The sequence below is a fragment of the Kogia breviceps genome, chromosome 9 (assembly GCF_026419965.1).
Source record: "Kogia breviceps isolate mKogBre1 chromosome 9, mKogBre1 haplotype 1, whole genome shotgun sequence".
In the NCBI taxonomy this organism is placed as follows: Eukaryota; Metazoa; Chordata; class Mammalia; order Artiodactyla; family Physeteridae; genus Kogia; species Kogia breviceps.
The window spans coordinates 47,066,434-47,093,974 of NC_081318.1; the positions used below are offsets into that span (position 1 = coordinate 47,066,434).

Consider the following 27,541-nt stretch of genomic DNA (forward strand, 5'->3'; position numbering starts at 1 on the left):
TAGAACTTTCTGGACCTTTGCTCTCCATGCATATTGCATACAGGGAGAGAAGAGTGCCCCTGAAGTACCTGGGTGGAGGGAGAGAATTCAGGAGAAGGAGTGAGTGATGTACACACACATGCAGATCGGGAAGGCTGAGAGCGTGACTGGGCTAAGCGCACAAAGTGCCAATGGGTCAGCAGGCTGTGGCCACCCGCCCGCCCCAGCTGACTCTCCAGATGTGCAGTGAGCAACTCTCTCTCCTGGATGGTATCTTCCCTGTACCCTGTTCACCCTTGGCTCATTTCTAATTCCAAGTTCTGACTCATGTCCTTTGCACTGCCTGGAATGCTCTTTCATTTCTTAATTACATCGTGTTGAGAAGAAGAAAGAGATGATAGAAAAAAAGGACAGGAAGAAGTGAACGTAGAAAATAAGAAATACAGAGACAGAGAAAGCTAAACATCAAAACTCAAGAAAAATGAGAGACACGAAAAGATGAACAATAAAGTAATAATAGTAGCCAACCTTACTGGGTGCCAGTGACCTTGAGTGATTTGCATGTATTCTTTAAACCTTGCAGAAATCCCATTTTACAGATGAGGAAACTGATGCTCAGAGAATTAAGCTCCTTGCCCAAAGAGCACTTCGTGGGCAGGAGTACCAAGCTGGCCACAGCTACCTCATCACTGTGCTAAGTGGGGAAGGAAGGACAGTTATCGAGACTGATGGGGCTGCAGGGCTCTCGAGGGTTTCAGAGCTCGGCCGTAAGGTGTTCTTAGGGCAGGTCCTCTAGTCTACCTACGGGAGAGTGCCTCTTTCAGTCCCATGGATAAACAGAGATGCAGACATAAAACACGTTAAATAACAGAACGGCTTTTCTATATATCAAACAGTTTTCATTTTAGAGAGGAGTCTGCTCATGTCATCATTCCTTCAACAACTACTCTGAGTTCCTAGTATGTACAAGTAACCCTGAGAATTTAGGATTTAAATCAGCAACAGTCACATTTGTATACAGTGTTGAAAAGTATATAATTACTGCATGAAATGAGGTGCAACTTTAATTTGCTTCGGAAACCTTTTGTTTCCAGAGCTGAATTTCAGCTTTTCCTAGACACGCTTTGTTTGGAGAGCAGGGGCAGTGGATATGCCCTCAGGGGCAGTGACAGGGAGCCTTCTCAAAGAGCACAGCGGGAGGGGTTCCAACCTGTACCGTGTCAGGAGTTTCCATTCATTGCTCTTTTTTAAAATTGTAATTATTGTATTTTTTTTTTTAATTTGAAGTATAGCTGATTTACAAAGATGTGTTAGTTTCAGGTGTACAGCAAAGTGATTCAGTTATATATATATATATATATATATATATATATATATATATATATGTATGTATTCTTTTTTTTTTTTTTTTTTTGTGGTATGCGGGCTTCACTGTTGTGGCCTCTCCCGTTGCGGAGCACAGGCTCCGGACGCACAGGCTCAGCGGCCATGGCTCACGGGCCCAGCCGCTCCGCGGCATGTGGGATCTTCCCGGACCGGGGCACGAACCCGCGTCCCCTGCATCGGCAGGCGGATTCTCAACCACTGCGCCACCAGGGAAGCCCTATGTATGTATTCTTTTTCAGATCCTTTTCATTATAGGTTATCTATTCATTGCTTGTGTTGAAGCTCCTGGGGAGAGTGAGGAGAGGGCTTTTTACCCGGGGAATAGTCCTGACTAGGGCAGAAAATCCTGTTCTGAAGTAAGGCATGAAGATCTGCTGGCAGATTTGACTCTCTGGTAGGAGGCCTCCAGGCGAGAGTGAAGACAGGGCCTCGCAAGGCTTATTTGTTGATAAGCATGAAAATGTGATTACTTGTTCTTTTTAAACACTTTCTCTATGCCAGACACAGAATACCCTCCAATAATAACCCAAATTACAAGTCAAGAAAGTTTCAGAACAAAGCCTACTAGAAGTTAATATAAACAAAAACTTACTGCAAATTTAAGATATAAAACAGATTCCGAGCAGATGTCAGGGGCCTTTGATAAGACCTTTCTTTCTTCTGTTAGGTCAGTGGCATGTTACTAAAACCCCACTGCTCTATTTATAGCAGGGACCTGCTTTTAGAATGTTCTTCTAAAGACCATGCAGAGTTCCCACTTAAAGTTGGTTGCGGGGGGCTGGTGAGGAGAGGGCTGAAGGAGGCGGTGATGGGGAAAGGAGGGACAGAAAGAGCCATCCCTCCCCCTGCCTCAGCCGCTCATTCTTAAGGACCGTGGCACGAGCAGTACCATTGAAAGCCACAGTCAACTGACACAGCGACTCAAGGGTCTGTTATGTCTCAAAGATGTCTATTTAAAACACGGAAGAGAAACGCTCCTGTCTGGCTTGTGTATTCCCCTCTAACAACCTGTCTGTTCTCTGCCTTTTCTTCTTTTAAATAGCAGTAAGTCAGAAGAGATATTATTAATAGATAAAGTTAATAGATACTGACTTTGAAAGCAAACGTCTAAAAAGCTGTTGGCGTTTTTTAGGGATACATAATTAATATAGTTCATGTTAGCAACAGAACTATTTAAGAAAATAAGATTCAACTAACTTTTTGTTTTAAATGTCTTTACATCCCATGCAGAGATCTAAGATTTAAAAAGACTGAAATTAGTTTTGAAACTGTCCACTAAATACACTTGGGTATTTTTCACACAAACTCAGAGTATCTACAGAGAGAAGCTAGCGCATGTAAACACTGCATAGGGCAAAATTCCAATTCTATCTTAAAGCCAAAAGAATCAGAATTTTCAAGAGGAAGGAAAAAGAAATTGCAAGTCCAAGATCCATTCTCCCATTCATGGTAGTGCATCTATAGGATGCAAAAAATCAGGGATTTCTGCCAGAAGTCAGAAAAATACTTTCTTAAGGGAAAAAAAAAATTAGGGTAAAGATAGAAAAGAGGAAAGAGAAAAAACATAAATTAGACCCGTCTCTACTCAGTGATGCCCCAAATTAGACCTGTCACTATTCAGTGATGAGAGAAATAGCAAAAGCCTTGGCATGGATGAGGACCTATCTAATGCAATTCTTCACCCTCATGCTAAATATGGAGAGCTGAATAAATTCCATGCCTCAGGTCAATTATAGCATGCAAATGCCTGAGCTGCTTGCTTTCTAAAAACAGAAGCAGGGCAAACAGACCAAACTAACACAAATGTATATTTAATAGACACACATCTGTCCGTAGGAAGGATAGGAAAGCAACAGAATAAACTAGGTCTCCCTGGTCACTTCTGACAAAGGGTTATCTAGTTCCAGTTGTTACTCAGGCTACTGGCCCTAAGGGAAACGAGTTTTTAAAAGAGAATACAATTTACATTTAGCTGCCCCTGTCTCTTTTCTTCCTGGATCCCTCATCTTCACTCTCTCCAGCTTCCACATTGTCAGCCCATTTGCTGGGGTAGAACCTCTAACTCTGTCCTGTCTCTCCTGCACTCAATGGCATCTCAAGCCAGGCAATCTGGCATCAGAATCTCCTCCCAGAGCTTCTTGGAAAACACATCAGGGCAAAGGAAACAGGCGTAATTTTCTGATGGCAGGCCGTTTCTACACTGCTAGTCTGAAATGAAGATAGCAGTATTTCCAGTTTATAAATTCACATGGGAAAATCCACTTAAACTGCCACCAGCTCTCCGTATCTTTTTGTTTGGTCTGGTGAGCAGGACCAAGGCTGTGACCAGAAGGAGCTTGGTAAGGCTGCCAGGGTGCCCCCTGCACCCAGAGCACAGACAAAAGCTACTGGATGGTATCTCCTGTCGTCATTTGCTTTCACAGCTGTCTACACATAAACCAAAAGAGTTAGCATCCCTGAAAACAAAAGACAAAACACAAAATGTGAAACGGGCAACTGTTTTCACTTGCTCAGAGATAACAATATTCTTTACTGCTACTCCGAGTGGAAAAGTACTGCTTGATATTCACCAGATGATCTCTGAATGCCAAAGACTGGGCATGCTCTGTTTTTTTTCACTGGACGTGGGAATGTGAAGAGGAAATGGGCCCAGTTCTCCAGAGCTAAGTTAACATACATATAGGTGATTCTCAGCATCAGCATCAAGCAAACTGCTTTCTGAAATCTCCCGTTTGATTTGATTCAAAGCAAGTAACTAAATGTGGAAAGCAGAGGAGTTCGCTGTCTCTTTACTTTACCATCAAAGACCAGATGGAAAGCATAAACTGGAGCTCTCCACCTGCCCTTTTATAACAGAAGAAAGAAAGCAGAGGCTCCCTTACCTTAAAGTTGTGTGTCTTCTCATAGTTGAAGTGGTTGTCGTTGTGTGAGAGGGCGGCCCTTCGGACCAGGGAGGAGATCTGTGGACAGGCAAAGAGTTTGAGAGGAGGCCAAAGAAAGCTGCCTTTGACTCCCACCTTCACCCCCAAGGCCACGGCCAGCAGCTCCTGGCGTTTCCTGCCTTGCTTAGGCTTCCGAACCACAGCACACTTTTTCTCATTTTCCAGCCACAGTTCCTCGGAGAACATAGTGCCCGGAACCCAGATCTTTCTAGCTTCCTCTGCGGAGCCTTGGGAAGCTCAGAGCTGTCAGGTTTTTTGAACCGCGGCTAATGTTAGGCAGCAGATTAGAGGCAGCTGTGTCCTGTCTGCAGAGGCCTCGGGCATGTGACCTGGAAGGGCCGCTTTGAGTGATGGAGGGGGCTCTGCATCTGAATAAGGACGGGCCTGTTTTGTTTTGTGCTATTTCTTAAGGCCGACGTGTGCCTGGAACAATAGTACACATTCATGACCATGGCACCCCCCAGAAGCTGTATCCAGTTAGCCACTGAGGAACCAGTGCAGGAGGCAGGGGCAGGCAGCTTTATTCCTCCTGTCACAGCTCATTGCCAAGGAGAGACCTCAAACACTCGTTGGCATATTTCACACACACACACACACACACACACACACACACACACACACAACCCCCAACCAGCTCTGATGTTCAAAGCCTGAGGCTGTATCCAATTATTCTGGGGCTCTGAACCCCATCCTGGGCTGAATTCCAGCAGATTAAACCTTTAAACCCTAATGTTTAACCTTGTAGGGGATAAAGCCTGCGTCTCTTTTTTAAAAAAAAAAATCTGCCCCAGCACTGGAAAGCTTAATTTTTATTCTTATGCATGCATTAAATTAGAACAGTCTGACCACTGAATGAGGCATAAGAGAATGGTATAGCATTTCAGCTCTGGTTTCTGCAGTCAGAGTTTCAAAATAAGAGGCAGGATGTCTTGCTCCCATCCTGCCTCTTATTTTGGATACCCCCATCTCCCCCCGACCCAACCACAAATAGCTCCCTCCATACAAAGACAAGATTCCTTAACTAAAACCAAAACATCATAGTTTTTTTCTTAAAAAATTTTTTTTCCTTGTTAATTCTGTTAGTATCCAAGCTAATGCCCTCCTTGCTCTTAAAAGCATCATCTGTTTGATGGTCTTCCTTGGGACCCTGGTTTTCTGGTCCCAGGTCTCTGCATTAATAGAAGTGAGGAAATCATTATGTCTTAGGAGTACTCCTAATTTGTTGGCAAAGTTTAATGCAGCTAGTGCCAGACAGTAAGGTCAATGCTTTTGGAACTAGAAAACAAGAACATAGATGGTTGGACCATGATGTAGATGGTACTGTCCATGAATCTCACCCCATCCTCTATGTGGCCCCATGTTCCAGCGCCTCCAAGCAGCCGTGGGGAGAGTAATAAAAGATCACTCTTTCCCTTGTGTAATTCTTTATTCCTGGCAATTACTGTCATTCCACCTTGGTTCAGAAGTCCATCCTCTCATTTCATCCTCTTTTTACTTTCAATGATAATAACAGCCAACTTTTATATTGGGCTTTTAAGCACATTAACTTATGTTATGCCAGACGAGATTCAGAATGTGTTAAGTGCACTTACTCATTTAATCTTCTCATGTGTATGTAAAACAAGACTTTTATTCCCATTTTGTGGATGAAGAGATCATGACATCAAGAGGTACCTTAGGGACATGCAGTTGGTTTAAGCAGCAGAGCCAGGACTAGAGCCCAAAACATCTGCATCCAGCACCCGTGCTTCTGAACCCCATGTCCAAGCGCCTAGGTAAGCAGTGCAGGGCTGCCTCCTTCACTTTGTCTTGCCAAATGCTTTATCTGAAATATTGGTCGAGTCTGGCCTCTCCTTACGATTCTTGCCTCACAATAACTCAGACCCTTGATATCTCTCCGGACCACCTTATACACAGCTGCACAACAGCTGCTTAGTCCAGTCACCACTCCACCTCCGCTCAGACAAAGTCAGTGATTCCCCATGGCTTGACTGCGTCCTAGCATTGTGGGTTTTTCATGAGCTCATCTCAATCTATCCATCTTATTTATTTCCCTATACTCCCTGCCACAAATGCTACAACTCCTCTTCCCGTGCATAGTCAACTTCCCACCATGGTAGTTTGCTCTGTCCCTTAGCATCTTCCAGCATCATTTCCACATCTACATATCCACCAATGTTCACATTCGAACTCAGATGCCACCCTCTCCAAAAAGACTTCTCCAAACTCCCCAATGGAGGCAAACACTTTCCTCTGGAATCCCATAGTGTTTTCCCCACATTTTTCTTATTGCACTTATCACTTTATTAGAGTGATTTATAACAGGTCTTATGGTCTGCCATATTGAGAACTCCGTGTGACATGTTCTATGTCTGGTTCACCTTTGTTTCCTCCAACAAGAGGGTCTCGTAAGACTCCCTGCCATAGTAGCACTAAATAAGCTGTCGAAAGCACTTATACATACAGGAAACCAGAGTTATGGAGGAAGGTGTGCAAAGGTGGTGCGTGGAGTGGGGTCTCTTGCCCCACGCATCCCCATGCTTTAGCTTCCAAGGGTGTGAACCTCCAGGGGTCTGCCCTCCTCATGGTCTCCACCACACTCCTTAGCCCTCCCTCCCATCACCCAATCCTAAAGGACATCTGCCACGCACAGGGATTGACTGAAGGTTTGGCATAAGCCTTTAACAATCTTCCAATACGTAGCCTAAAGGCAAAAGGACAGAGAGGAGGAATAAGGGTCCCTTTCCCAAACTTCACTGCTAGCAAATCAAGACAGACCTTTTGATGGCGAGTCATTCTGTGTAAGAAGATATCCTGTGATCCAAACTAGACTAAGTATATGGATATATGGTTTTGGAATCTGATAAAATAACTCTTTAAATGGAAAGTGGGCAAAAGGAGTCTCCTTTACCTTTTGGTGTGTGGGTGGTTGAATACAAGAAGATTTAATATTTTTCTTGTGTCTGTGCCTGAACTTATAACAAGTAATTTTTATTTCTGACAGTGATTTCTTTTTCAGATATTTGTTCAATAGAATTTACCCAAACACAAGACACATTCAGATATGTGAACGGACACTGTTCATCACTTAAGATGCGTCTTTATAGGGAACTGTTAAGTGTTAGCATTTGAGCAAGCATTACTGTGAGAAGTGTGGAGGACCCCAGATCACCTCTTATTAGAGGAAAAATGATGACAAAAGTCTCTTGGTAAAAACTTCCCTCTTAAACAGCCCTCCACACACAGAGCTCTTCTTATCCAAGCTCCTCCAGGACTGAAGCTGGGTTTCTTTTATATCCTCACAAAGTCTAACACATGTTGTCTATACACAGAGACAGGCTGGCAGTCTGTTTCGAACAAAAATTTCTATCTGACGTATTTTTATTCATATATTCATTAGATGAAGCACAGGTCCCTACATGCTCTGTTTAAATCAGGGATTGTCCACCTTGGAACTACTGACATTTGGGGCCGGATAATTCTTGGTTGTGGAGGAGCTGTCCTGTGCATTGTAGGATAGGTAGCAGCATTCCTGACCTCCACCCACTAGATGCCAGTTGCATCCCCCAATTGTGACATCACAAATCTCTCTAGAAACTGCCAAATTTCTCCTGAGGCAAAACTGCCCCCAGTTGAGAATACCGGGGTTAGATTAATAACACAAATATTTACAGCATGCTTCCTCTGTGCCATGTATTATGCTAAGCGAATGCTTATATTGCTTATATGCTTAAGTGCATATGTTGGCTTATTTAAGATTTATAACCCTCTGAGGTAGGTACTGTTACAGTTACCCCCACTTTGAGAGGAAATGGAAACTGAGGGTTTAAGTGATTTGCCCAAGGTCGCACAGCTGGTAAATGGTAGAGCTGAGATTAGAACCTGGGCACAACTGACTAGGTCTGTGCTGTTTTTTTTTTTCCCCCAAGAATAAGTTTATTTTGTGTGTGTGTGTGATGAAATATGCATAACATAAAATTTACCATTTTAACAATTTAAAAGTGTATAATTCAGCAATGCAGTGGCATTACGTACATTCACAAAGTTCTGCAATCATTCCCACTATCTAGTTCCAGAACATTTCCATCACCCAAAATGAAATCTTTTACCCAATTAAGCATTCACTCACCATTCCCCTCTCCCTCCAGCCTCTGGCAGTGGCTAATCTGCTTTCTCTGTGGATTTGCCTATTCTGAATATTTCATGTAAATGCAATCATGCAATCTATGGTCTCTTGTGCCTGGTTTCTTTCAGTTAGCTTCTTTTCGAGATTCATCCATGCCGCAGCATCTATCAGTACTTTATTACTTTTTATTGCTGAATAATAATCCATTGTATGGATGTGCCACGTTTTCTTTATCCATTCTCCAGTTGATGTACCTTTGGGTTGTTTTCACCTTTTGGCTATTGTGAATAGTGCTGCTAAGAATATTCTTGAACTAGTTTTTGTTTGAACACCTGTGTCAGTTCTTTTGGGTATAACAATACATCTGTGCTTTCAACCACCCTCTAAACTACCTCTCATCCAAATAAAGTTCACATTTTAAAATATTCAGGAACTAAATGCCAGAATTACTCTCTTCCCCATTGTTAACCCGTTAACAACTCACAGGGCTGGTGTTCCCTGGTCTGGTTTTTAAAGAGGCGACTTTTTTTCTCCCTGAGTCCTCTGCCAAAGCAGCCATGACTTAAGATACTTCTGGAAGTAGGTGGGGCTATAAATAAATGGTGACATATGTTCACCACTTCCCTTTTCCTTTTTCATAAATAGGGTTGGATTCTATTTTCTATGCATGGCATCTCACTCTTCTTTGTCTCTATGATTAGGATCCTGGATCCAAGAAAGAATCAGGTAATGAGAAGGCAGTGGAAGTTTGTCGGACGAAGACAGGGAAGCACGAATGGGTCACTGGGCAGGAAAACATGGGGAAATGAAGCCCGTTGGGGTGCATGTGTACGTATAAAGTGCCCAGGATGGTGCAAGAAAGGAAACCCTTCTCTCTTCTCTGACGTTAGTAATCTAGCATCTTAAATCCATAGGGGACCTCAGAAGCTCGCCTAATCGAAGGCCACTTCTCCACCTGGCTTCAGGCAGACCCTCGTCTTGGCCTCTGGGGACCACAAGAGTCTGCCTTTTTAGTACCAATTTCTAGAAAAGGTGATTTACCATCCATCTGCAATTCTTCCATAGACTTCAAGTAAATTCCTGTGGTACATTTTAAGGAGGGCTTTTTGAATGTGTCATCATCAACCCCAAGACAGTCTCTCCCCTCTATTCCAACCCCAGTCCTAGTCCTCCTGGGGCCCCCCTCACTTCCATCTCTTGAGTCTGAGTCCCCCCTTGGGTGTTGAAAGCCTGAGCTATACCCCTGCTACCAATACTACCCTGTAGATGTAGGCATCTCCTGCCTTGTGGCAGTATATGAAATGAAAATCAATGTTACTGATGCTGGTGAGGGTGTCATGAGGACAGCTCACCAGCAGACTGATGGTGTTTTTAAGAAGTGGCCCATTGCTGGGGAAAAAAGTTGGCAATGTATCCAATGCCTCATGTGCATTGATCCAATGATTCTATTTCTAGGATTCTCTTTTTTTTTTTTTTTGTGGTATGCGGGCCTCTCACTGCTGTGGCCTCTCCCGTTGCGGGGCACAGGCTCCGGATGCGCAGGCTCAGCGGCCATGGCTCACGGGCCCAGCCGCTCCGCGGCATGTGGGATCTTCCCGGACCGGGGCACGAACCCGTATCCCCTGCAACGGCAGGCGGATTCTCAACTACTGCGCCACCAGGGAAGCCCTAGGATTCTCTTAAGAAGGTCTTCAGACAAAGAATTAATAGGTAGATAGATATTCATCGTCATAATAACAAGAAATGAGAAAAGGCCTAAACATCCATGACAGGGGAAGGGTTAAGTACATTATGGTATAAACATGTAATGTTTATACGTTAGGTAGACACTAACAAAGATGATTTAAATCACTTTTAGTGACTAAGGGATATGCCCCTGATATAACGTTAGGTGAGAAGTAGGACCCCTTGAACCATGACTTCAGTTTTGTAAGTAGATGCAGAAAATATCAGAAGAAAAATCACCAAAATATCTCTAACACACCCCACAACACAGTTGGGGAGGGGGCAACAGTTCTCTCTAGGTGGAGAAATTTTAATTGACATTTATTTTCCTCTTTATTCTTTCATGTATATTTTGAGCCTCCTACAGTGATTATGTTCTGGTTCTATTATATAAAAATACAGATTTTTAAAAAGTATATTATAAAGACTTTGTTAGCTTTCGTGTGCACAGATGATAGACTAACGTCATAGGTAACCTTTGAGCTCACCTAATCCCACCTACTCCTTTTACAGCTGAAGAGACTGAGGGTCAGAGAAGTTCAGTGATTTGCACCTCCCTCCCCTCATCACAGAGCTATTCTACAACTAGATCTAGAACTAGGTCCAGACTCCAGGTTCTCTTGCCTGCAACCTTTGACAGAGAGTGCTTCTCACACTTAGGTGGATCTCAGGACCCCCTCAGGTCTGGTTCAAACACAGACTGCTGGGCCCCAGCTCCAGGGTTTCCGGCTCAGTCAGTGTGAGATCAGGCCTAAGAATCTGCCTGATAAAAGTTCCCGGATGACGCTGATATTGCTGCTCTAGGGGCCACACTTTGAGGACCCGTTTTGTGCTTTCCTCTCTGTACCTGTGGGTCTCAGCCTCACCTGATCATTAGAATCACCTGGGGAACACAAATGACCAAACAAACAAAAGCTACGTTCAAGCTCCACCTAAGACCAATGAAATCCAAATTTCTGGGGATGGGCCTGGGCTTTAAAAACAAAAATCCCCCAGGGGATTCAAATGTGCTCCTAACATTGAAAACAACCACACTAATCTCAGGTGCTTCAATTCAGGGGGATTATCAGAGAAGAGGGAAGTACGAATGGAGTAAATGCTATTGAAAACCATCCCAACCATAGGAGTCAACACCTTTTCAAACACAGAATGTGAAAATGCTTCTATTCACGCCCACCCCTCCCTCACCTCCCATCATGCCACTTAGAACTCCATAGACTCTTAAAGGCAAAAATCCACACCATGGCCTATAGGGGCCTGCGTGGTCCAGCCCCTGCCACCTTCCCAGCCTCACCCTCCACCCTTTCTTCTCGCCACCTTAAGAATATATAACCATGACCTAGCAGTACGATTTTTAAATCATTACCTACGACCCTCCCTAGACTGCTAACTTTATGAGAGCAGATACTGTGTGTGCTCAGGTCACAGTTAGAACCCCAGTGTCATATGTCAAATGTGACACAAAGTAGGTGCTTGCTAAATTTTGCTGAATGAATGTCCATGGCTATAAGATATCTTGAAGTCAAAGTACCACTATAAGAGGTTTATCATCATCACTACCTATTCATCTAGTCAATTTACTCTTTTGAGTCTCTGATATAAAATCCAGGGGCCATGCCCTTTGGGGTTTTCTTTTGGCCAAGCTATCAGATTTTTGGTATCACGAGAAGGGGTACTGGAAACAGGGGGACTCTGCCCCAGGGTGAGGCCCTAAGGGTCACAACCAAGTTCAGGACTAGAATAATATTAAAAGTACCATTGTATATTTGTGGACTATATTATATTATATGGTATCTCTGTAACCAAGCAGAACCCTAGGGGCCTACCCAGGACAGACCCCGTCCCTGTTCCTCCCCCGCACCATGTCTTCTGCCTGCCTCTTGTTTGTAGGAAAGATGTAGTCTCCAAGGCTTCCCCTGAGTCACACAAAAAAAGCCTGGCTCAAGAATTAATGCTTGAAAGGATGTGAACATGTAGTGACAAAAATAGCAGTCGGGCTAGGAGAAGTGGAAACAATTTAAACAGTAAATCGGCCATATGGCAGTCACAGAATCTTTAGTTCCTCCCAGAAGTACACAGATAACAGTATCTGATGTACATTCCTGAGTCACTTTACAGATACTAAAGCCCCTACCAAATGAAAGAAGTTAACTACATGATGAACATGAGCATGTAGCCCCCAGTCCTGCTGGAGGGTGAGGACTGATAATGTTAACCCCTGTGACACTGCCCTGTTACCTCGCCATCAACCAGAGAACTGTGCACGAGCTGATCATATACCCTGCAACGTCCCTCCCTCACCTTTGCCTTTAAAAATTCTTCTCTGAAATCCACTGGGGAGTTTGGGCCTCTCGAGCATTAGCTGCCCTGGACTCCTTGTCTGGTGCCTTACAATAAATGCTGCACTTTCCTTCACCACAACCTGGTGTCAGTAGATTGGCTTTATGGTGTGTGGGTGAGTGGACTCAAGTTTGGTTCGGTAACATCTCTATTCTAGGAGGAAGGTACAGCGGGAATCATTATTCTCATTTTTACAGATGAAGAAACCGAGGTCCTAATGGGCGTGTCCTGGGGAATGGAATCAGGTCTCCTGATTTTCTTCCTTTTTTTAAAAAAGTTTTTTTGATGTGGACCATTTTTAGAGTCTTTATTGAATTTGCCACAGTATTGCTTCTGTTTTATGTTTTGGTTTTTGGTGACAGGCATGTGAGGATCTTAGCTCCCTGACCAGGGATAGAACCTGCACCCCCTGCATTGGAAGGTGAAGTCCCAACCACTGGACCACCAGGGAAGTCCTTCTCCTGATTTTCTTCCTATGGAAATCCCTGGCCCTCCTGTCATAGCAGATCAGCAGTGGAAACCGCTCACAGCTGACACGGGGCTCATTCCTCCTCCCTTTTCCTAGAGGACTTATTATAAACTTTTAAAATGGCCCCCCGCCCCCCGAGTTCTTCTACTAGCTCTACCTCCAGTGACTAGCATGAGGCCAACGTTAGATCTCATGAAAGTTTTGTCTCATGAAAATAAACAAACCCACTTTTTTGCAGTCTATTTTTCTTGCCTTCCATCAAAATGACTTCTAATTTTAAAAGGTTGATTTTATTTTCTTGCTTAGACCATCAGTGTATTTCCCACACATCTATCTGAGGTTCTGGGGTTGAGTGATGAGTCTGAACTGCATATTATTTCCCCAAAGCTATAAAATGTGAAATTCAGAGACACCCAGCAATATGCTGCAGTCATTCATTCAGCCCAGAATGCTGGTAAGAACTCTGTTTTTTCCTTTTGTTTTCACTCTCTCTGGGTCACATTTAAATATTTTTAATTGCTGGATATTGGTATATTAAATGTATGCTTACTACTTATTATTTCAGTATTTGAAATACACACCCGTGTGTGTGTGTGTGTGTTTGTGTGTGTTTGATTGAGAGAGAGAGAGAGAGAGAGAGAGAGAGATGGAGAGAATGCTTATGAGAGATGGAGGGAATGCTTATGAGAGGACAGTGGATAGAGGGGCACGGAGATTTTCACTGTGGTTTTTGCTGTGGCATCCTACATCTGGTTCTCTATTCTTGTCTGCAAGTGAAAAAACTAGAAATACTAAGTGAAAAAGCCCAAATCCCAAATTTCTGAATGATAATCAAAGTGGTAGTTTTCTTTTATCAACACTATTAAGCCCAGCCTGTTTGATCCTATGAACTCTGAACATTTCCCCAATACTGCCAAATCTCTGTTGCTTTGCCTAAGAACTGCCTCATTAGTGTTTGCTATATTCTTTGCTTGTGGTTTTCAGTCCTGAAAGAGGAGAAAGACAACAGAGGGATATGACGCAACTGCAAACTCATTCCCATGACAGCAAAAGAAATGAGAGACAAAAAGGCTGGAGGATCGGTCCTGCCGCCTCTTACAACTCATTTCCCTTCATCCACAAAAGTCAGCGTTCATCCCAAACTGAAGGCCTGTGTGGTCTCCAAAATGGACCAAACCACCTTGTTTGGAAGCACATTAATAATCTGATGCTTCTTGGGGTGATTGATTGTGAAATGGTGAAATTGCTGTCCTTCCCACTTCATTTCTCCACCTGTTTTATTGAGGCTGATGTCAACAATTTTGGCTAATTACTGCTGTTTCTCACAACCTGCTTAGATGTAGACACAAAAATCACTCCCCGTTACAGAGAAAGACTTTTGGTGGCATTAAGCATTTCACACATTTCAACATGTAGTTGTTGGTATTTTGGTTTTGGGGACAGTTTTTGAATGAGGAAAAGAAGAGGTTTACATCAGAATGTAGTAACCCATTTCCTTACGCAAGAACTTTAAAAATCGTAGTCAAATTTCTCAAATGCTGAATTTCAGAAAGGACAGTAAGGTTATTTTCAAGAGAATGGAGCATTTGTGGAATCAGATTGCTAAAACTGCCTTATGACACTTTAGGTAACCTTTTATAAATAAACTAACACCCAAACAGGCAATGCAAATTTTAAGGAAGAAGCAGCTATTACAAAGTTCCCACCTGCTATTTTCCATCTTGCCTGATGTGACTCTCTTCACTTATTCAGTATTTATATCCTTTGCTTTCTATTTTCCTTCCTTTGCACCTTCCCATCTCTGGCCAAAGAAGTAGGTACCCCCAAACGATTGATTTAGGGGTTTTATTACAAAAGTCAAAGATGCTCAATTTCTGGCTTATGGCACCCAACAGTATAGTAGAATCCCAATGTATTTCTCTCTTACCCCCTCCCCGCTACCGTTGCTCACTCAACTGAGCCGGAGAAATCTCTGCCAGAGGCTATAAGTTTGCTGAATTACACTTTCTTGCCATACTGCAGTCTGGCAATTTGTAGAGCATAATGTGCCACATAGAGCCTCAAGCTGCTTTTCCACCAGGTTCTTTGGCCAGCGGTTGGATTAGGATGCACCTTTACTGAAAGAGAAAAATCAAATTAACCAGCTGTTTTCTGCATGCAAACTGTCCCACGTTGCAAATGACAAGAGACACCTATTAAATGTTTTTTTCAAAATTTCACACACAAAACACCTCAAACCCCCCACTGTGTTTTTTTTTACAGTGAACAATCACCCAAACAAAACAGTCCTTGAGGCCACTCACAGCTGTGCAGCTGATCCTGCCCAACAGAGTTCCTGGCCAAATTTACCAACTCAGGAGTTCTAAAATACAGATGCTTCCACATTCCAAATGTGAACCTAAGGTGATTTCTGGCCTCCTGTGTGAGTGGTGACAGGGATTTTCCAATTCTGCAATTGAACCTCATATTTGTGTGTTGGGAAGACCAGCCTTATGCCAAATATATGGCCCTGTAGCCCGTTCCCAGGTGGAATGTCAGAATACGTGGGATGGTGCAGACACTTCTACCAGCCACTGGCCAGCCCTGGGAAGAGACACTGTCATCCTAGTGTGTATACATGAATATTGCAGAGGGACAGTTCAGTCTGAAATGACCACATCCAATTTGACCTCAGCTATGTTTTAATGCAATAAAATTATTCTTTAATATGTTTAAATAGAGTTTTTTCCTTCCTTCCTCCCTCCCTCCCTCCCTCCCTCCCTTCCTTCTTTCCTTTCTTCCTTCTTTCCCTCTTTCCCTCTTTCAGCAAATATTTACTAAGTATCAGTCATATGTCAGGCACTGTTTTAGGTCAACGGGATACAGTAGCGGACAACTGACAAAAATCTCTGCCCTCAGACAAGAAACAAAACTAGTAAATACATGATATATTATTCTAGAAAGTGATAAATGCTACAAAGAAAAATAAACAAGAATACAGGATAGACATTAGTTATCAAAATTTGTGAACTGGCACTGAAACATTACAACAATGTTTTGTTGCACCAATTTTATAAACTTTTACAGTGCAATACGTGTTGTTTTTCAGAGACAAACCAAAGTTTAATTTCTCAAGGTTCATGCTGTTTGCTTTAGCAGCATTTGATGGTGGATCTTTTATATACGTTTGTAACAGATGAAAAAGAAACCAGATTGCAAATGCTTTTTTTTTTCTTTTTTAAAGCAAACAATGTACCAAGTTTTCTGGTCCAAATTGTGTAGGATATGTTAAATTGTGTTCTAATTACCAATATGAGTGTATTTCTGTAAGTATAGTTATGTTTTTTTTTGTTTGTTTTGTTTTGTTTTGCGGTATGCGGGCCTCTCACTGTTGTGGCCTCTCCCGTTGCGGAGCACAGGCTCCGGACGCGCAGGCTCAGCGGCCATGGCTCACGGGCCCAGCCGCTCCGCGGCATGTGGGATCTTCCCGGACCGGGGCACGAACCCGTGTCCCCTGCATCGGCAGGCGGATTCTCAACCACTGCGCCACCAGGGAAGCCCTGTATAGTTATGTTGAAATAACATTTTAAAAAGAAAAAAACATACAGGATAGAGAGTGATGGGGAAGGAGGATGCAATTTAAAACAGGATGGCCAGGAGAGGCGTCATTGAGAAGGTGACACCTGGGCAAAGACTGGTACGAGGTGGTGGGTAAGCCATGTTGATATCTGGAGGGGGAGCACTGCAAGCAGAGGTGACGGCAAATGCAAAGGTTCTGAGACAGGAGCAAGGTTGGCATGTTCAGGAAATAGCAAAGATCAAGAGTGGCTAGAGCTGCGTGGATGAGGAGTGGAGGTGAGGCTCCCAAGGGCCTGGCGGGAGAGAGGAAGGACTTCGCTTTTACTCTGAGTGACGTGAGCAGCCACTGCAGGGCTCTGAACAGATGTGTGGTATGCTCTGAATTACTTTTCAAAAGCATCGCTCTGACTGCTGTGTTGAGGACTGTAGGAGGGCAAGGGTGGAGGCAGGGAGGCCAGCCAGTTAGAGGCTATTATGGAAATCCAGGGGAAGAGAAAACAGTGGCTTGGGCCGGGGTGGGAGCAGCGGAGGGGGTGAGGAGGGGCCAGAATCTGGATATCATTTCAAGGTGGAGCCCAGAGGATCAGCTGACAGGTTGGATGTGGAGTGAGAGAGAAAAAGAGGAAGTGAGCCAGGCTGGGGCCTGTGACCCTTTGCTGCAGTGCTTGTACCCGGACAAACGTCTCCTGGAGCAACAAAATACAAAGAAACTATAAGGGACTAAAAATAACTGTGTGCATGCGTGGTTGGGGCAAAGTATGAACAAAATACAAGAAAAGAGCAAAAAGCCCAACTGCCACTTCTGAAGAGCCGGGAGCAAAAGCAGGGTACCGCGCATGCCCCCTGCACACAGCACCACCAAAGGGGTGGGCAGGCCACCTAAGCCACCCTTCTGGCCCGACCCCTGGACACACCCCTACCCTCACTCCATATAAGGAACCAGCTTGCACCCCCTCAGCGAGCAAACAAGCAAGCGAACCTGTTGTTTGTTCTCGCCGCCCCCTGCTGCAGCAGGGGCCCCAATAAAGCCTTGCCTGAATTTCTTGTCTGGCTTTTGATCAATTTCTGCTGCTTAAGGAAGGCCAAGAACCCTGGTCGGTGACAGAAGGACTCCAGGATAATGGCACAATTCGGGCCCTGAGCAACTAGAGAGATGACGCTTCCATTACGGGAGATGAAGAAGACCATGGAAGAGGCAAGAGAGAGGGGGAAGCACCGGACTCCGTTTGGAGCATATGAACTCTGAGTAGGTAGCTGGACATACAGACCTGGGTTCCAGGGAGAGGTGGGTGCTGGAGACGCACTCCTGAGAGCTGTCATGACCAGATGGATTTACAGCAAGAGAGTGAGTGCAGACAGAGGACTGCAGAGGCCCCAGGACTGAGCCCTGGGCCACCCCCAGCATTACGAGGTCAGGAAATTGAGAAGGAACTAGCCAAAGAGAAAGGGGAGGCAAATTTGATATCCTGGAAGCCAAGGGAAAAGATGACCAATTGTGCCCAGTGCCACTGACAGGTCAGGTGTGATGGGGACTGAGAAAGGACCATAGGATTTAGCAGCTTTTAGGCAAGTGAGTGATCACTTTGACAAGAGTGGTTTCCGAGGAGCGGCGGGGGAAACCTGACTGCAGATGCTTTAAGAGAGAGTAGGAGGAGGAGAGAGCATTTGGAGCAGAGACTATTGTTAAGCTAGGACTGGAGAAGGTGGGAACGAGAAGAGCAGCAAAAAGGGGTGGGGAGAGGTAGGGTCCAGAGAGAATGCTTTTACTTTTAAGAAGGGAAGGGCTTCCCTGGTGGCGCAGTGGTTGAGAGTCCGCCTGCCGATGCAGGGGATGTGGGTTCGTGCCCCGGTCCGGGAGGATCCCACATGCCGCGGAGCGGCTGGGCCCGTGAGCCATGGCCGCTGACCCTGCGCGTCCAGAGCCTGTGCTCCGCGATGAAAGCCACTGTGATTCCCTCTGTGTCCATCATAAAACCATAGCCCGTGTGGTGAAGAGTCTGACTCCAGTTTGGGTTAATGACTGCTGATGCTTTCATGTCAATCAGAAGGCCCGCGTGCCTCCTCCCTTGGTGCCAGCAGGACGTCAAAACCACACAAGCCTCTGCGGGTGCAACTCCCTCCTCTAGCCCACCCCCCTCGCCCCCCCTCCGCCAAGCACCGCACAGCCCTAAGCCAGTTGTCCCTCCCAGCGCTCTCAGGCCATTTTCAGACCTGCTGGGGAATCTGTCCTGCTCTCTCCAGCAAGTCTCATTACGTGAGTAACAAAACTTCATATCCTCTTGATGGGCACGTGGCATCATCAGTATCAACATCAAGGCAAATTTTGGGTGGGGGAGGTCCATCCACCTCTGTGAAGTGGCTACAACGGTCTATTAGAACGGAAAAGCACCTTCGCTGTGGCCCGTGACCCTAACCTTCCACCTGCTGCTTATTGCTCTTCCACATTTGTTCAGTGCTCAGAACCCAGGACCCATTCTTTGAACACATGATATTCTTTTGTGAAGCCATGCCTCTGCACACGTGCTCCCTGCCACTTAAGACTTACCAAATATATTAGATTCAAGTCAGCAACAAAAGAGAAAAAAGCAACCCTAACAATTACTGGACACATATTGCACCAGGCACATTAACCACTGTCTCATTCAATCTGCACGACAGCCCCGTGACAAAGATATTATTATCCCCTTTTCATAGAGGCGGAAACTGAAGCTAAGAGGGCTCTCACTGGTCAAGCTTACACAGCTAATAAGTAGGATTTAAACACAGGATCAGTTGCTTCCATAGTTCTTACTCCTAAACTTCATGAGATTCTGCTTCCACATATTTGTCCCCCAGGAGGATGTAATATCCTGAGAAAGGACACTGCACTCATATTTTCTAATCTCTTTGGCATCAAGAACCAAAAAGCGCTCAGCAAAGATTTATAAATAAATGAACATGTCTGGTCTGGCCCAATCTCTCCATTATACAAGGAACGTTAAGGTAAGTTAGCTGCCCCGGTTCTCACAGCAGTTAGTTGTAGAGTCAGGACAAAAAGCCAGGTCCTTGGAGGGCAGGTTCAAGCTCTTTCCACTGTGTGCAGCAATGGATCTGGTCAATATCCATGCTCTCCCAGGCTGCACAAGTTAACACACACACACATACACACACACTAAAAAGCATATCAAATAAAGGCAGGAAATTGCTAGACAATGTACACTGTTAAAATCATCTCAGAAAGTAATTTGGCCATCTGTATCAAGAGTTTCAAAATACTAATATCCTTTAATATTCTGTAATTCAAGAATTGTAGATTCTAAGAATCTATCTTAAGGAAAAATGATCCTAAATACAGAAAGGCATTCATGGCAGCATTATTTCTAATATTAAAAATGGAATATATTGTGCATGTCCTAACCTTAGGAAATAGCTAAATAAGTATGATGCTCATGCTGCAATAAAAAATGATGTTTGTGAAGAGTGCACAGTAACATGGTTATAATATACTATGTGAAAAAAGCAGGATACAAAATTATAAATATACTATGATTACAAACATATTTTAAAAGCCCCATGCATAGGAAATCACTGTAAGGAAACAGCCCAATGTATATATTTTCTGTATCTTTCATAATTTCTTTAATTAATTACCATTATAATTGGAATGAGGGAAAAAAAGGAAAAACTTGCCACAGAGAAACAGAAACCTTTTTTCCCCCAAGTTTGCATCAGTTTTGTTTTGTACTAGGAGGTCTTTACCTTAGAGGGAAAATAAGGTACGTTTTAAGCATAACTAGAAACCAAATAAATTTAAAATAGAGTTTTCTGTAGTCAGGATCTCACAGCTATAATATATTTAAAGAAACTAAGATGTACAAAAAAAGTGGTTAAGTAATGTTATTAGACATGAAAACTCTTAACCTAGCAGGTATTAAGAAAGGATTCACTTTTGGTGGGGCTTAATACCTGCCATTTTATGGCATTGCTTGATATGAATTAAAATCTTTTCAAAATGCAAGACAGAACACTATTTTATGTAAAAAGATTTAACCCTCCAAAGAGATTTTGACCTTGAAATAAAAGTTTTCAAATAAAAATACTGTTTCTGTTATATATTATTGTTTGTAAGAGTCAGGAGTTAAAAGAAGAAGGACTAAATATCAGGTTTGCATAACATAGATTTTTCTCTAAATAAATTTATTCAACCCCCCAAAATTACATCCTGGCATGTATAATATACCTATGAGACTTTAGCTTTTGTAATATTTCAATAATAATTTGGGATCGAGGAGCTTCTATTTTAAATAATTTAAATGTTTTCTAGTTTACTTTTTTCACTTCAGTCTTATAATAATAAAGATGAAATAGGGCTCCGTTTTGACTTTTTATCAGTAAGGAAGGTTTCCAGCCATTTCCTGAAGAGTTGTGTAAGAAGCTAACGCAGTAATTGCCCATGCGCTATTTTGGTCGAAAACGCTTTGAGCTTATCAAACCCCTTGGTCATAGAAACGGTAAATACAACGGTGTTTGTTTGCTAAGAATTCCTTGGTAAGAGTAAAGACTCTGGAGCTAAGTTGTCTGTCTTCAAATTCCTGCTCCAACCCTTCCCAGCTGGGAGACTTCATGCCAAGTTACTGCACCTCTCTGTGCCTCTTTCCCTCAAATATGAAATGTGGATAATAATAGTAGTGCCTTATAGACGACTAAATGTGCAGTTCAAGTTGTGAGTTGTAAATTGCTCAGATCCATGCCTGGCATCATTTTATATGTATATATGCATATATAACTTAATGAATAAATTAACTTTAACGATTATGCAGGTGATGCTTTCAAAGTAAGGCCTAATCTTAGGAAGGTGTTGACAACTGAGTTTAACTAAGACTACCTTTACTTGATGTGATATGGAGAAAAAAATTCTTTTCTGATCTGCCACAGTTAAAAAACGCATGGTCATTTGAATTCAAGCAGAATCAACAGAGAGCTAAGTGTAAGCTAGAAGTATACTAACCACAATGGCTGTTCTTCAAGGGTTGCACTGAAGATGTGTAAATGCTGCAAAAGTAGGCTTGTCTCCTGAGATACTTTGAGGATATCAGAAGGAACAAAGGTAACAGCGGTGTATTTTAGGATGAGTTGATAAAAAACAAACAGAATGAAGGAAGAAATTGGAGCTTATATTGATCTTGGGGATTAAAATATGGCTGGTCACCTTAGTCCTGGGCTCCAGCATGGCACTCAGGAAGGAGCCTTCAAGACTCCTGGGGAATGGGGTGGTCAGCAGCGGGACAGGCTGTGAACGTCTGAATGGGCTCAAAATCTTCACTCTCACCTTCCTCACCTTGGACAATGTGACAGGGTGTGGGGAGCACAGGATGCTCCTTGCTCCTGTGATGCAGCAGGCTTTTTTGGGGAGTTGTGGAGCAGATAACAGATTTCTAAAAACAAACCATCAGCTACTTTCAGGAATCACCAGGCCATCCTTGGTATATCCCCAGTAACTATCTTCAAAGACAGTTACACTAAATCCAGCTATAATGATTTAGACTTGTATTTGTTTCCAAATAGTTCTTAGACTGAACGCATAGAACACTAAACATATTTTATGGTGACCCACTCAGGTTTCAAACTGCTGTTTCTAATATATCAGTTATCCCAGTTGTTTTATGATTAAAGAAGTTTGTAAAATTCTACGTATATCCCCTTCTTGGAGAATTACCTTTTATATTACCATTTAGAAGTATCAGCATTTTCTAAACTTAACTGCAACCATGTATGGCCAATGCGTATCTAGCAGTATTAGTGTCTGGGACACTAATCCTCAAAACTCAGGATTGTTCTGAGGATTAAAACAGATAACCCGGGCTTCCCTGGTGGCGCAGTGGTTGAGAGTCCGCCTGCCGATGCAGGGGACACGGGTTCGTGCCCCGATCCGGGAAAATCCCACATGCCGCGGAGCGGCTGGGCCCGTGAGCCATGGCCGCTGAGCCTGCGCGTCCGGAGCCTGTGCTCCGCAAGGGGAGAGGCCACAACAGTGAGAGGCCCGCGTACAGCAAAAAAAAAAAAAAAAAACCAGATAACCCACATTGTTTGCAGTAACCAAAACACAGCAAGGGCGCGCAGAGGTTACCTATGATTATCATGAATAACAACTGCTCTTTAAATAAGCTTAGCTAGTGATCCTGCTGTATCCTGAATGGTGTACATTTAAGAAGGCTGGTACTCGTTCTGCTAACTGGTCCTGAGTGACACTTTGGGGAGTGGAGGTGGTTCTTTCTCTCCCACATGGCAAGTCATTCAAGGCAGCATGAGGCAACGTAAGCACAGAATGACTGACCACAGCGGATGGCCTAAAGTGCACTGTAGGACGTCGGTTCCAGGCGGGTAGGGCAGGAAGCACCACCTCTGGGCACTCATTCCAAGATTTGTACACCAGTGGAAATGGGACACAACGTGGCTGGTTCCTGTGGGTCCCTTAGAGTTGCTGTGATGTCTCTCTGGACAGAGCCCAGGGTGTCATCTGAATCCCAGCATTCCATATCTTGACCTCTCAGCTCCCTGGTGCCAGTGAGTCTGAAGTCCCAAGATCTCTGGGCCCTGACACAAGGTCCTGGCGTCCACCCACCTTATTTTCCAAAACTCCTCGATGTATAAGAAACAGTCTCTTAGCCCCAAATGACATGTCCTAAACGATCTGAATCCACAGGAAACTGCCCACTTGCCTGTTGCCCTGAGTCCTTCCAGAAAATCGTGGCACTCTGGCAAAAGCACAAAAACCCGCTGCCAAGATCCTAAGGAGAAGGAGTGCATTTGTGGGGCAGGTGGAAGCTCGGGGGGTGTCACTGCTCTCAGCACGCTTGCTCAGTCATTGGCTGTTACTCCAGGCTCAGCCGCTTGGCCCTGGCTTCCTAACACGGGTTCTGTTGCTGCGTTAAGAAGGCCTCCCGCTACTGCTCCAACGGGAATCCAGTGCAGTTCCAATCCAGTGCCAAGGGCTCTTCTCTCAAAATTGGCATCATCCGAGGTGAGCACTGAATTCAGGAAAAGGGGGGGAGGTTTTCCTGCCACCATGTTGCCGGCATATTCCAGGCATGAGGGGGTGTTGGCGATCCAATTCTTCCCTCACAAAAAGCGAATAATACATGTCAATAAAAATGAGGCTCAAAGGGTGATGAAATGAGTTAAGGTAAGATTTCCTTCTGTTGGGTTCCAGGGTTCAGTTTCTAAGAATTAGGGGTGTGCTATTTTAACGATGGCTGCCAAACTCCTATCAAAACCCAAACAGTCCTGCAAAAACATTCCTCTTATCAAGATATGGGGTGGATGTCCTCTCCTAGGAAAGCTGGATGGACTTGTGTTTACTTCAGCCAGTAGAATATATGATGGCAACATGACATGATTCCCAAGGCTGGGTCATAAAAGGCAATGCAGCTTCTGTCTTGTCCATGGAAACCCATACACTGGGGCTGTGAGCTGTCTTAGAAGAAGTTCAACTATACTGAGGCTGCCAAGTTTGGGGGAAACACATTTCATGGAGAGGACTCATGGAGACACTGATTTACACTCCTGCTAAGTTCATTACTCAAGTCATCCCACGTCAGGGGCCACATATGTGAACAAAGGAGTTTCCCGATGATTCCAGTCCCCAGCCATCACATTCCCCCAGCCTTTGCGCCTTCCCAGATGTGGCCCCAGACAGCATGGAGCAGAGGAAGTTATCCTCACTACACCCTGTCCTAGCCCTGATCCACTGAACCTGTAACCGTAATACAACAGGTATTTTACACGACTCAGTTTTGAAATGGTTTGCTTCTCAGCAATGGTATCCAAAACAAGGTTTTAGTAACATGGCCTGTGAAAGCCCCTTCCACTCCCAAAGTAAAAAAGCTAATGGCCTTGGGGACCAAGCACATCTGTTTATTCAGATTTATGCCAAATCAGCCAGTCTTCTTTAAAGAATTAATGCTCAGCAGTGTTACAGTGTTATGGTGGTAGGTTTTATTCAGAATGCGTTTGCATTTTAGTGTCTCTGCACAAACAAAACATATGTGAAACAATGGCTATATTTTTTCTGTTATAAGAAAAACACTATTCCAAGGACTGTATTAAAATAGGTTAAATGAGTAGGAATTTATAGACCCGACTCTTTTAGTGTTTATGAAAATTAAGGTATTTATGCTGTAGGGCAATAGAAATATATAATTACAATTTATTATGTCAGACACTGCTCTAGACACTTAACATTCCCTCTCTCCCATCCAAACATCCAGCCATCCAGCCATCCATTCACCAACCCAACCCATCAACCAATGGACCAACAAACCAACCAACCAACCAACATCAAGTGAACATCTCCTAAGTGTGAGGCACTGTGCTAGGCTCTGAGCTTCCAAATGCAAATAAAATCCAGTACCTGTTCTCACTTCAGGCAGTTCATAGACTAGGAGACGTGTTTATAGCCCAGGAAGTGTGACACGTGCAGTGCCTTGCTGCTCATCGCTGCTGTATTTCATACCTGAAAGTCTCTCTTTCTCTAGGCCTATTGCTTAGTCTTGACTAATGTCCATACTTGGCATTGTCCTGAGAATACAAACCTATCTTGCCTGAAAATAAATTTTTGTGCTCAGTATATAACTTACGCTTCGAGTTTATATATCTCTCTACGCATAGAATCCCAGGAAGGTGGGGTCACACTGTAAACTTGGATCTCCCCAGGATATACTCCAACCCACCCAACATCATCCTTCTTTGTTCACCTCGCTAACTTCTATTCAGCCTTCCAACAGGCCCTGGCTTCCCATCACTTTCTGCAGGAAGCTTTCCTTTGTGTCTGTTTTAGCTCAAATGATTCTTTTTTTCTTTTAAATGTATTTATTTTATTTTGTTTATTTTATTTTGGGCTGCATTGGGTCTGCGTTGCTGCTTGCGGTCTTTCTCTAGTGGTCCAGTGGTTAGGACTCTGTGCTTCCACTGCTGGAGACACAGGTTCGATCCCTGGTTGGGGAATTGAGATCCCGAAAGCTGTGAGGCACAGCCAAAAAAAAAAAAAAAAAAAAAAACGATTACACTTATCAACACACCGTGCTTTGTACTTTGCATGCATTACTTCATTTTATCCTCAAAACGACCCCATGCAGTAGATACTGAGATGGAAAAACTGAGGCTCGGGTGGATAAATAATTTGCTCAGTTCCACAGCTAATAAGGGACATAGCTAGTTTTTGAGGCCAAGATTTGTATGGCTCATGAGCCCATGTCTTTAACCTTTACATGATTTTTGCACTTTTCGTAAAAAGTTAGCCGCTTTAAAGTTTGTATACCTGTTCAGTATCGATGCGATGAGCCTCTAGGATCTTTGTTTCTTCCCACTCTCCCCTGATGACCTGTGGCCTTATCAAATTATCCTCTCTCACATGTGAACACAGTGATACCTGTCAATCGCCCTGTCTGATGAGCAGGAAGCAGGAAGCCACAGAACATAAAGATCAGACCGTTTACACTTACATTACAAGACAGCTTTGTGCCTTTGGAACAGGTACTTGCCAGGAAGGGCACCTCGCTCCGCAAACTGGGTTAAGCTAGACAACGCATACTCTATTTTCCACGGGGCACAGCACATAACAGGTGCGCAATAAATATTGGCTGGATCTGAACTTGTCCCTTACAGAAGGGTGATGGGTCCCCTGGAGGAAGTGGAGCCTGTTCTGAGAGTGTGTAGGGCATGGACCCTAGGAACTACGCGGCTAATAATGCAGTGGTGCCCAAAGTTTGTTACACGTTGGAATTGCCTGGGGAGCTTTAAAAATCCAGATGTCTACTTGCTACCCCAGGTCAATTAAATCAGAATGTCTGGGGGCGGAAGCTAGGCATCAATGTTTTTAAAAGATACCCAGGTGATTCCGATGTGCATGTGCTAAAAAAGTTTTTCTTCAAAAGAACACTAAGGGTCACAGTGAGATTGTGGCTGCTGGTTTGGAAGAGGGGCAGCTGTGCTTTGCCTTAGTGCCTGAGAGGGAGGAGGTAGAGGACAGATGTTGACATGTGGATGCAAATTTGATTGGTTGATTGTATTTTTTTAAATTAATTATTTTTGGCTGCATTGGGTCTTTGTTGCTGTGCGCGGGCTTTCTCTAGTTGTGGCAAGCGGGGGCTACCTGTCAGGGTGAGCGGACTTCTCATTGCAGTGGCTTCTCTTGTTGCAGAGCACGGGCTCTAGGCACATGGGCTTCAGTAGTTGTGGCACGTGGGCTCAGAAGTTGTCGCATGCGGGCTCAGTGGTTATGGCACGTGGGCTTAGTGGTTGTGGCATGCGGGCTCAGTAGCTGTGGCACGTGGGCTCAGTAGTTGTGGCGCGCAGGTGCTTGAGCGCAGGCTCAGTAGTTGTGGCACACAGGCTTAGTTGCTCCGCGGCACGTGGGATCTTTCGGGACCAGGGCTTGACCCCGCATCCCTTGCATTGGCAGGTGGATTCTTAACCACTGCGCCACCAGGGAAGCCCGGTTGATCGCACTTTATGTGTTGATGGCTCCTCTCTCTCCTCCTCCGCTTTCCTCTCCTCCTGGCCTCTTCCTCTTGCTGCTGCCTCATTGGTTGCCTGGTTTCTACTGGTAGCAGTAAAATCTAAGGACTTTCGAATGTAGGATATACAAGCTTCTAGAGGCTTCTCCCATGCCACTCGTGAATTTGCTGGAGCTTTGTTCTTGCTTGCTTTTCTGGATATCTGGGAGCTTGGCATGCAGGCAGGGGAGGAGGGGTGAGATGGAGCCCTCCTGGACTGCAGGCTGATGTCACACCTGGCCAGTGGGTGTGCACAGCTGTCCCAGCAGAGGCTCCCACCTGTTGCTGTGGGCTGCTTTGTGAGGTCGGGTTAGCTCCTGCAATTGGCTTATTGACCTCAGAAAGGAATTCTTTGTTTCCTCTCCCACTGTAACCAGATGTTTTATTGTGTCCTGAGGCAACTGGGGCCCCTCTGGCTGGTCCATGGAGGTCTCAACTAATGAAGAACTTGGAAGGGGAGATGAACTGGACACGTTTGATCTGT

At 44.2% G+C, this 27,541-nt stretch overlaps 1 protein-coding gene across 1 annotated transcript in view; it reads right to left on the reverse strand.

Moving 5' to 3' along the window:
- Window positions 1-27,541, reverse strand: part of CHN2 (chimerin 2) — a 321,413-nt gene that overhangs the window by 30,250 nt on the left and 263,622 nt on the right. The window contains exon 7 of the mRNA XM_059074355.2: window positions 4,248-4,325. Coding sequence (XP_058930338.1) covers window positions 4,248-4,325 — 78 coding nt within the window. The remainder of the gene's footprint in view (window positions 1-4,247; window positions 4,326-27,541) is intronic.